General features: G+C 43.2%; 1 protein-coding gene across 2 annotated transcripts in view; it reads left to right on the forward strand.

The window, feature by feature from the left end:
• The window catches only part of ORC3 (origin recognition complex subunit 3), a 34,659-nt gene extending 26,678 nt beyond the window's left edge, over positions 1-7,981 (forward strand). The window contains exons 15-20 of one of the 2 annotated variants that reach the window (XM_065730985.1): positions 1,474-1,553; positions 2,049-2,146; positions 3,257-3,398; positions 5,992-6,108; positions 6,733-6,812; positions 7,609-7,981. In XM_065730985.1, the coding sequence (XP_065587057.1) occupies positions 1,474-1,553; positions 2,049-2,146; positions 3,257-3,398; positions 5,992-6,108; positions 6,733-6,812; positions 7,609-7,714 (623 nt within the window). In that variant the 3' untranslated portion in view covers positions 7,715-7,981. Of the gene's footprint in view, positions 1-1,473; positions 1,554-2,048; positions 2,147-3,256; positions 3,399-5,991; positions 6,109-6,732; positions 6,813-7,608 lie in introns of those variants that run through there. The other variant, XM_065730986.1, reaches the window with a different exon arrangement.
• The last annotated feature ends 3,213 nt before the right edge of the window (positions 7,982-11,194 follow it).

Consider the following 11,194-nt stretch of genomic DNA (forward strand, 5'->3'; position numbering starts at 1 on the left):
TGGGAGAGGGAGGTGATTGTCCCCCTCTACTCAGCTCTTGTGAGGCCCCATCTGGAGTACTGCATCCAGGCCTTGGGCCCCCAGCACATGAAAGACACTTGGGAATGGGTCCAATACTTGAAGGGAGCATATAAACAGCAGGGGGGATGGCTGTTTACATGGGTTGATAGTGATAGGACAAGGGGGAAAGGTTTTCAACTAAGACAGGGGAGATTCAGGTAAGATGTTAGGAGGAAGTTTTTCACTCAGAGAGTGGTGACACACTGGAACAGGCTGCCCAGAGAGGTTGTGGATGCCCCATCCCTGGAGGCATTCAAGGCAAGGATGGATGTGGCTCTGGGCAGCCTGTTCTAGTGGCTGGTAACGCTGCCCACAGCAGGGGGGCTGAAACTGGATGATCTTGGAGGTCCTTTTCAACCCAGGCCATCCTATGATTAGTTTTAGACAGGTTTTTTTTTTTTTTCTCAAGAATTGAGAATTGCTAAAATGGATCAGCACTGCAAGGTATTTATCAAATTGGTATTCAGTAACATCGAAAGTAGGCAGCACTCTGCAATCCTGTTCTCTTCAGTAGTGTGTTTTGAAACGCCAACTGTAGAAGATAATTTTGCTTTTCTATTAGAGCTTTTCATGCTGAGGGAATTAAAATGATGATTTTGTTGACACTCTACACAGGGCAGTGGAAAATAGTAATTCATTCTATGTAAGTCATCAACAAGCCTTGTTTATGATGATTGTTACTGCTCATGGGGTTTTACCTGTGATTTGTAGGTGGAATTTCCATCTTGGTAACATCTTCGTCTGTAAGTAAGGCAAGAAAGCTAGTTACATTATGATTAGGACATAAACTGTTGCTAAGCAAGGCCTTGATTGTTCTTTAGGAGGTTTTGCTTGTTTGTTTTTAACCTATAAAAACTCAATTGGTGCAGTTGATCAACAAACTATATGGCCATGATAATAAAATTTAGTTACACGTTAGGATGAAAATAAAACTGGACAACAAAATACATAAGCAGGCTTTCAGTTTGCTACTCTGGTTGCAGTTTTTTGCTTTTTGTGGGTGGACTTATTTCCTATTTAGTATTTTTTGCAAATGTAAAGGAAAAAATATGCAGTGTGTGACTTCTTGAATGTTCATTAAGCTCTGATACTATCATGCACTAATCTTTCCAGTACAAATGCTGAGAATATGACCCAGAGCGACCTAAGTGGATTTTAAACCATGTGCAAGGCTTGTGCTGGATCTTTTCTCAGAGGTGCATTGCTTCACTTCCTTAATAACTGTTGGATAAACTGTAGTGCTGACTCCTTTTTAACAACTGTGTACAAGGGCAAGATGTAAAAGCTCCCTGTGTTAGGGTTGGTGAGCAGGTAACTCTGAATGCTTCTCAGATTGCTTGTGTTAGGAGGTTTATTTAGGTATGGAGAAAGAGTTTATCCACATAATAAACATTAGTTTTGTTCCCTTAGCAGAAGTTTACCAAGAACGAGATGAGACCATATCACCACAAAAAGAGCTCCAGAAGAAGACGGATCTTTATCATCTTCAGAAGGTTAGGCCTGCATTGACTTTACTCATGAGTTCTTTTTCCAAATGTTTCTTTAGATGCATTTGTCCATGATTAGGTCTTTTCTGCTTGCTGGAGCTCTGAGTAGAAGTGTTTAAGTAACTTCTGAAAGATGAAGTAATAATACCAGCTGTGTATGTCAGGCCAACCTGATGTGTAGAAAACAATAGAAAATATCTGTAATTAACTAGGATTTTAACATGTGCATTAGGAGATTTCTTTGCATTTGACTTGTAAATTATGCTTCTGCCTAACCCACATTTCTTCATGCTTCAGGCTTGAAGAATTTTCGTAACTTCTACTAGTTTGAGAACTGGATACACTGGCCTAAATAAAAGTAACTGCATGATCACATTTCTTAACATCATTGGTGAAGACATGCCAGCAAAAATTAATTATACACGTTCAACATGCAGATTGTGTTCTTCAGAGAGTAACTGCCTCCCATGTAGTTTTATACACTGTGTTGTTTTTTTTAAGACTTTGTTGGAATTGAAGGAATCAAGGCGGTCTAAGAAACTGACCAAGTTTGAAATGCTTCGTTTTGAAGTTGTTGACCACATAGACAGTCTCGTAAGGTGAGCTTTTCCTGTTCAATATTTCCGCATTGGTTTGTGCTATTTGCTAACCAAGTCAGAGGGTCTGTTCAGTCTTGAAAAAAGAAAACTCAGGGGAGATCTGATCCACGTCTATAAATATCTGAGGAGAGGGAGGCAAAGGGACAAGGCTGAACTCTTCTCTGCAGTGTGTGGTGATAGGATGAGGGGAAATGGCTACAAACTGAAGCATAGGAAATTCTGCACTTATTTGTGTGGGAACTTCTTCCCAGTGCAGTGACGGAGCAGTGGCACAGCTGCACAGAGAGGTGGTGGAGTCTCCTTCTCTGGAGATGTTCAAGACCCGCCTGGACGCCCACCTGTGCAACCTGGGCTAGGGAGCTGCTCTGGCAGGGGGCTGGACTCCATAATCTCTGGAGGTCCCTTCCAACCCCTACAATTCTGAGATTCTGTGAATCTTGGAGGCAGTAATGTTGCAGAAAATTTGAAAAACGTGGGGTGCGTGGGCTAAGAGACGAAGGCACTTGTTACTCGTACAGCTTTAGTAAAGGAAGGTTGCAGGCTAAAAGTGTGTGGTGGCATGGGTGGGAATACAGAAGCTAGACAGAAGTATGACTTCAAAAAAAAAGAAAAGAAAAAAAAAGCTTCAAATATGAAGATAGAGTTGAGCATAGACTTGTCAGGAGGCCTCGAGATGGATAAGAGATCTGTGGACTAGAGTTACATGACTGGTGTTAGCATTTATGGCCTTAGTTTTGAATTTATCTCTGACCCAGCTAGAATTCTGAGTTAAATCCATGAGATGAAATCCATTAGACCAAGAAAGATATAGATGTTGTACTGAGGGACATGGTTCAGTGGGGAAATATTGGTGGGTGGTAGGTAGGTGGACGTTTGGACTAGATGATCTTGGTGGACTTTTCCAACCTTGACGATTCTGTGATGTAGAGTTGATAATTATTGCCTTCTTTGCTTTGAAATTGATTTTGGCCCTGTTCATCCTGTTTTTTGAGTCAGTACTGGCTGAAATACATTATTGAAGTCCCTGACTGCAGTAGAGTTCTGTCTTCCCTCAAGGTAAAGCTTCTATCTCACTTCCTCACCCCATACCTCGTGTTATTATTTTTTCAGACGTTACCTTGTTCCTGCAGACCACAAGACTCTGTACGAGATCGTGTATTTCAACACAGCCAGTGTTCTCCGCGAGCACTTGAATGCTGCCCCCAGGATTGCGCTGCACACAGCTTTGAATAACCCGTACTCCTACCTGAAGGTGAGAATCAAGGGGGCTGTTGGCAGGGCTGGAGTAGCTTCTCAAGGCTGTACACGAGGATGATGTTCCAGACTTAGTTTTGCAGTATCATGTAGTTTGGCACACGGCCAGCTGTTTTGTAGCGAACCAACACGTCGGCGTTGATAAGCAACTGGGAACTCAGTTTTGCTAAGAGCCAGGGAATCTGGCTGAAATAAAGAAGCTGATTATGGAAAGAATTTTATATGGGAAAGCAGTTTTCCAGAGCGTGTTCCTAGTCATAATCTTCTCTTCTGTAGTTGTTACGAATGGAAGGAGTGTGTCCATGGGGAAAAAGTAATGTCTATGGCTTTTTCCAGTGACGTCCTTTGCAGGGTTGGTCTCAGTCCTCAGTGCGTAGACTTGCAGATGTGCTGTAAGGCACAGGCTCTGCTCAGGCGTAGTGATGAAATTTGCAATAGGTGTGATGAAAATTACAGTGCGGATTTAATGGAGTCTGTTTTGTTTTACATTTACTTTAATACCTGCTGTGAATTGGTATCCTGTCTGCTCTGAGTCCAAGAGAAGGATTGTTATTGATTCTGTTAATTAAGCTGACCTTTTTTCTAGAGAAGAAAAACAGCCCTTTTTCCACTTCTTTTCTGAAGGAATAGTGCAGGATTAGGAGAAGGAGTAAATATTTATTTATCTGTTTTATCCTTGATCAGAGATGATACATGGAGTTATCCTCATGTCCTAACATTTATCTTAAGAAGTTAAAGAAGACACTGGTTGTATCTGGGTGCTTAATGGGGTCAAAGTCAACACTTAACTATCAGAAACTGTACTTGATAAAGATCAGTCTTTAAAATCTGCAACACAGTTTGCTTTGGGTTTGTTGGCACTGTGCTTCTCCTTGATAAAGAGTTGTCAGTTTTCCTGGGCGTGGAGTTCTTCTGAAATCACCTGCAGACCTTTTTGGTGAAGACAGCAGTGAGTGGGCTACTTTTGAAGAAACCTTGAATTAAACATCAGTAATGGTTTGAGGAAACACATAATGATTAGAAGAGCTAGCAAAATCTGATTACTAATGTATTTAATAAGTATTCTCCTTGATGAATTGATAGGACTTAAAAGTCCTCTATCATCCTGCACTTTATTCTTTGACATGTTTTTGACGTTGGAGGAAATTGTGAAAGTTTTGGGGTGGTTTCTAGTAGCAGCAGTGTGGACCAAGTACCTTGTGTAGCATTTTAGTCTGTGTGAGTCACAGGAACTATTTTTCTGAATGGTATCCACAACTTCCACATGGTTCGTACTTTCCTGGGATGTGACCAGAGCAAAGTTCTTTTGAGCTGTTCCTACCACAAGGCCAGGACAGGAGAAGATCTGCTTCACTGGAGTACCAGCAAATGATTAATAATGTGATGCATTTCAGGAGCCGAGTCCAGTAATTTATTTAGTTGAATGTGAACCAGAGGTCATGCTTATCCTGAAAAGAAACATGCACGAACCCAAGTGTCATTCTGTTTTCTGTCCCTTGAGAATCCAGCAAGTTGTAGCTTCGAGTATCAGCAGCCCACTACTTATCAGCACAAGAAAATGTCACTTTTGGATATTTCTGGGGTTTAGATGATCTTGGAAGTTTTGTTCTTGACCTTGTGTGGGGAAGGGTGATTTTTCACCTTGATCTCAGAGAAGCCCTACTCCTACTCCTTCCTGTACAACAGGAAAAGGGGATACAAGCATTTGCACTTCAGGAAATGTGATAATGCTGTATCCAGAGCAAGGCTGAGGATGTCCTATCTGGACCCTGGGGCAGGGTCAAGTGACATGAGAAGCCCCTCATGAACAGCGAGCTGGGTTGCTCCCATCCCACACACACTTCCAAAGGGAATAATCAGTAGTTGATTTACTAAGGGATTTGGATTCTTAAGTGTGTGAGAATCTGGAAATTGAACAAAAATTACCAACTGAGATGAAATATCCTGCAGCCATACATTTTTCCTCTAGCTTAAGTGGCTTTTTTACTTATAAATGGTTCAGTGCTGATGACCTGGATTTCCCAACATACAGAACAGTTTGTGAGACATCAGATTTCTGCTTTTATAGGCCTTGAGTTTAAAGCCAGAGAGAAATGGCTGTGACATTTCAAAGATAAAGCTCTGAGATGAGGGAAGCAGTTTTGCTTTTTAGTTTGTGTGATAGATCTATGTTATGACTTTCTCTTTCTGGAGTGGGCGTGGGGGGGAGACGTGACACCTTTTTAATTACTGCATGGTAAAAGTCTGAGATGAAAAGCGACACATTTCCCTCCCTGGATCCACAGAGCAGGCCACGTCTCTCAGATACATGAACAGAACTAGACAGAGAAATAAGAAAAGCCAAATTGGATAAGCATTCAAACAGAGAATGAAGGAGTAGCAGGAGCAAAGTAGCTAGGGGGGAGGGGGCTTGTTCTTTAATGGTGTGTTTTCCTTTTCTTTTGTTTTCTTCTTTGCACCATCAACTTCCCAATGAACACATAATGTTTGGTTAAAATACCTGCTGTTACCTGAAATAGTGTTACATTTAGTGCTAGAGATCACTGAAGATTAAGGACTGACCAAAATCGCTGTCTTTTGGTTTTCATCAGAGTGAAGCTTTGAAAAGTGATGGAGGAAGCATTTCTAACAAAGCTCCTGACATATGCATTGCCTATAAGCTTCATTTGGAGTGTGGCAGATTGATTAACCTCGTTGATTGGTTAGAGGTATGTAACCGTGCAAAGCCAGCCTGTGCCTGCTGTGCAGAATGTTTATGCAAGGGAAGACCGAAGCTTCAAGCTTGAAACCCTGTTTCATACCAAAACCAGAGAATGAAAAAGAGAATGTGCATAAATTACATATTCTCCTTTACTCCCTTACAACCATGTTTTATTTCCAGCACTCCTCTTCCTTGCTCTGAACATGCTTCATTTGCTGCTGCCTTGTTTGGGTATTTGAACACGGACGTGAGCTCCCTATCGAGCCTCCTCATGTCACTGAGTTTTATAGATCTCTCTACAGCCAAGTTAATTTTTGCAGATTGTTTATACAGTCTTGCTTTCTGTACTGTTTTTTTTTTCTTTTTTTTTTCTTCTGAGAACGGGTCAGGAACTAGAATTTAAAACGTAAGCATGCAAGTTCATGGGGTGACATTCTTTCCTTCTGTATTTGTGATGGTAACATGTAACCTTGCTTGCTCTTTGGATTGCTGTGAAGATGACATTCTCATGGAGCTGCCATTCCGAGATCTCATTCCTCCCAAGTGACAGTGATTGGCTCAAAGCTCATTCTTATGAATGAAGCTGTCTGTTGATGAGATGGTTACATCTGTGCTGCTTTTCCCTTTCTAGGCTTTCTCCACTGTGGTGACTGCAGCTGAGGGACCAACGGCAGATGCAGCTTCCTCGGACCAGGTGGACGATGTTATACAGTATCCTTTCCCATTTCTGCCTCAAATTTGGCATTCAGCCACTTTCAGGATTAGTAAACTAAGAGTTTTGAAATGCAGCTTCCTGCGCACTGATAACTAATGTCAGGAAAAAAATAAGACAACTAATTTAAGCAGTCTTAGTGTACTGAAAATGTCACAGGATGGATCATCTGAGGTAGTCGGGCTGGAGGCAGTAAGGTAAGAGAGCAGCTTTTGTCCATAGGAGCATTTTGGATCTGAAAGAGAAAGCAACAGCCCTTACAAGAAAGTGAAGCTAATCTAATGAGCTAAATCATCTGAGAGTTGGATGTCTGTGTGGAGACAGAGCACTACAGAGGAAAAGATGGTAGGAGATCTGTGCCCTGCAGGGGAGGGGAAGGGATGGCAGGTTGTTACAAGGAAAATAGCGGTAGCAGAGGAAATGCTTACACAGTATTATCTCCACAGAAACTCTTCTGAAGTTCTGGTACCTCAAAGCTGAGAACTTTAGCTCATGTGAAGCGTTCATTCTGCTTCTCGCTTTGTCCTGATGCTGAAGCAAAACCTGCAGAGTGTCTGAAGGACAGGCGTTAGAACCAGAACTGATGGCTGCAAGAAGCAGCACTGCCACAGGGATGAGCAGCTGCATAAAAGGAGCTCTAACTACTGGCAGAATGTATGTATGCTGTAATGCTGCACCTGTCCTCATTTCCAGTGAGTTTAGGGTGCAGTACAATGTTTTGCGTCATCCCTCTGCAACATAACGGTTTCTCTGTCCATCACTCCCACAAGAAGTTTCCTTTACGGAGGTGTCCAGCGCTCGTTTTATTCGAGCAGTTTCTGAACTGGAACTCCTGGGCTTCATAAAGCCCAGCAAGCAGAAAACTGATCACGTGGCAAGACTGACGTGGGGAGGCTGTTAACGTGCCACCACAACCTTAATAAAGCTGTTCTTTGTAATGTGGTGCAGTGGCTGTGCTCCCACTACACTAGTCTTTGCCTAACTGAGTCAGCACTGGGGATGACTGAAGGCTGAGCTATGTTCCGAGTGCCTCGGAGGAACTTCAGTAACAGTGTTGTTTTTAAACAACCTGCCTCCGTACTGTAAGGTACTGCTCGTGTTCCAAACACTGCAGTGTTGTGCCTGTTTTCATCTTTGATGTGTGATAGTTAAGGGCTGTGCTGATACAGTTCAGGCTACCGAGCCAAAATGAGAACACTGGATGCATCATCTGCAGCAGTGGTGAAGCAGCAGTGGTAACTTGCTCACGATCTGATAGAAATGATCATTGTAAAATGCCTCCCAGATCCTTGAACTACAAGTCTAAACTCAGTGCAGTAATAAAGACACCAAGCTCCCAGCCTCAACAGCTGCGCCATGCTTTTCAAACCACAAGTCAGCACAGCACCTTGAAAAACTCAACCATGAGGAAGAGAAAGGGCCAGAATTCTGAGGTCTTTGCTCTGTGAGAAGAGCAGAAGGAAGCTGTACGTTGTTCCTGGTGAAGCTGACCAGCACTAGCTGATTTGCTGTCAGGAATGTGTGTCATCTATCTGCTGACAGCACTAGGGCCCTGCTCTTGTGGCATCTTCAGCCAGGAGCTGTCTTGGGGATGTGTCCCATTTCTCTCCAGAACAAGGTGCATGTCTGCGGTGTGTGATAAACTGCTCCCCAGGATGCAGTTCAGCTGAGTGGGAGGAGGCTTCAGCTCAGCCTTATCACCTAGCAAAGGGCTGCATTGTTAGAAAAAAACATTTAGACTTAGTGCTAAGCTGAATGGCAATTGTTCCATTTACTGCAAAAGACTTTTTACCACCAAAGAACACCTTCCAGACTCTCAGCTGAGTGCCTTTGCTTTCCTTCGGTTTGGGGCACGGCAGCGCTGCTCTGGGGGCAGACATGCAGCTGTCACTGGAGTCCTGATGCGCCCCCTTGGCTGCACTGCACTACTCCAGCCTTCATACAGCAGCCGGGAAGGATAACACAGAGCTCTGAAGTTTGAAGCACATGAGTAAAACACGGCTGAGCAAGGACGGGGTAAATCTTATCACAAATACCCAGAACAAGCTATTTGCCAGGAGCAGACAGATAGAAGTTACACTGAAGTGTCCTGAGAGAGAAGAGGAGCCATGTGTTTTCCCATTTTTCTAACTGCAAGGACACAAGTAATGCTTCCTGTTGTATGTAAATTCTGGATGGAGTCAAGTGAATTACAAGAGGCTGAGGAAGATGAGTTACCAGCCATTATTCTGCCTAATCCTGCAATATGGGGAACATCACAAAAAAAACCATCTCAAAGCAAGAACTTCCAGGATCTCAGTGGAGCAGCTGAAGTTTCCTCTCTCCCACCAAGCTGACGGTCAACAGAATCAACTGCCTGAGCCAGGGGCAGCGGCTGTGCTCCGTGGTCTTTGTACTTGGGAGATTTCCAAGAAGTACAAAGGAAATTTCACTAGTTGTGGAATGCTACGTAAGCATTCTGTGTTCTGAACCTGACCTATTTATCTTGCAAATACACTTGAAAAATGGAAGTGAGTAGCAAAAGAGCCCCACATCTGACTGCTCAGCAGGATGGGCAACCAAGTGCAGCCTGCCACCTAACGTAGCCCAACAGAAGCCTGCACCCCAACAGCTAACTTTCAGACCTAAAGAACAAAATATTTGGTAATACAGGGAAGCAATCCTTAACAGTACATAGAGGAGGAGCAGAACTGACTGTGAAGTTTATATGTGATTTACAAATTGTACTTCCTACAATCATCTGCCAAAACCGTAACCCCGAAGGTTTACCACTGTTGGAAGGATTTACAGTTTTCTCTGCTGCAACATTTGAAAGTCATCACTGTTCCTGGATGACTTCTTTGCTGCTTTCAAACACAAGAAACGTGAGGCTTGAAGGTAACCAATGAAAGATCCTCCTGCAACACTAAGACAGAAGAACAAGCCACTGCTGAAGCCTGATGTTCATCCTTACATTTTTCATCTGAGAATTGCTTCTCTGCAAAGTCGCAAGCACTGCTTCACAATGACAGCACAGACTCTTAATACATAACCAGCTTCAATTTTTTTTTCTTCCTCCCTGTGGAATCACACACATAAATCCTTCCCAATTACCAGCTCACAACCAGAGCGAGCTTTCACAGAACAGCTCTTACCCATAATGCAGTAACAGCCCTGCTGTGTAAGACTACACAGCAGGTCTCAAGCAGTGCCACAGGACTGCACACATCTTCCTTCTCAGCCTTGAAAAACACTGAAGAATCTTTATGGTTATATACTTTCTTATCTATACAAAAATCAACACAGAACGTATGTGCTGCTTTCTCACTTTACAGTGAGATCTGCTTGGGATGGGTTTAAGCATCACTATCTTAGAAACAGGTTAACCTAGATCTTTAACATTGCAAAGCTGCAATGGACCACCACCTATCTGCTTTGCTTTTGGACACGTAAGTAGGAAAGTAAGAATAAATGTACTCATTTCTAACCTAGCCCTCCAGAACACCTCTGCAAAGCCTCCAAAGGAGATGTGTTCAACTTTAAACACCACCTGACGGTCACAGAACCGCAGATTTCATGTTTTGTTTCCAGCAGTAACAAAGCAGCCAACTGTTTTCCCTCTGCTGTGCTGCATGTTGCAAGCCTTTCATGTGACAGTCATCACCTCACATATCAATCACTGAGCTTACAGAAAGGAGCCCATCCAAACAGCAGGTGAAAAAAAGACTTCCAAGAATGCAACCTTATTTCCCAAACAGGCACAGACAAAGTGTACCACAGCTGTGGTGCTCAGGCAGCCACAGTGGCATTCACCTGCCAGCAGGCTGTTTACTATGCACAACTGTGGAGCAGCACAGGAATAACTGGGTGCTAGTGTGACATCACTTCTTGTTTCTAATAGCTCTTAATATCCTGAAGGTGAAGATAAGCTGAGATGCAATTGCAACGGCTGCTTTTAATTCCACCACCAATTCTCAGGCATGTACTCCATTCTACCAAGTCAGAACAGCGATATAGGAGCTGTATCAGGATGTTGGAATTGGGCAGCAGTCCATCTGCGAGCCAGGGTTTTCCTCACCTGGACAAGGTGAACACAAGGAGGCTCGAGAAGGATCTATAAGGAAAGGGCTGAGAAGCCCAAGGCAGACAACAGAATTGACAGCCCCTGATAGTCTTCTCATGGAAATACCCAAATGGAAGACCCAAAACTAACAGAGTTCATACAAACTTCCACTTAAGCACAGGCTGACAGCGAGTCCACGTAGAGAGCAGTTTAACCAAGGGACTGCTTTGAGAAAGCTTCTAAATCCCAGAAACAGATAATCCGAGTAATGTGATGAGCAACACTTGTAAGCACAGCAGAGATCTGGATCACCGTGCAGCAACAACATTTCAGTCATAC

The sequence above is a fragment of the Cyrtonyx montezumae genome, unplaced genomic scaffold (genome assembly GCF_038088225.1).
Source record: "Cyrtonyx montezumae isolate F1298 unplaced genomic scaffold, pur_monq_1.0 scaffold_13, whole genome shotgun sequence".
Classification (NCBI taxonomy): domain Eukaryota; kingdom Metazoa; phylum Chordata; class Aves; order Galliformes; family Odontophoridae; genus Cyrtonyx; species Cyrtonyx montezumae.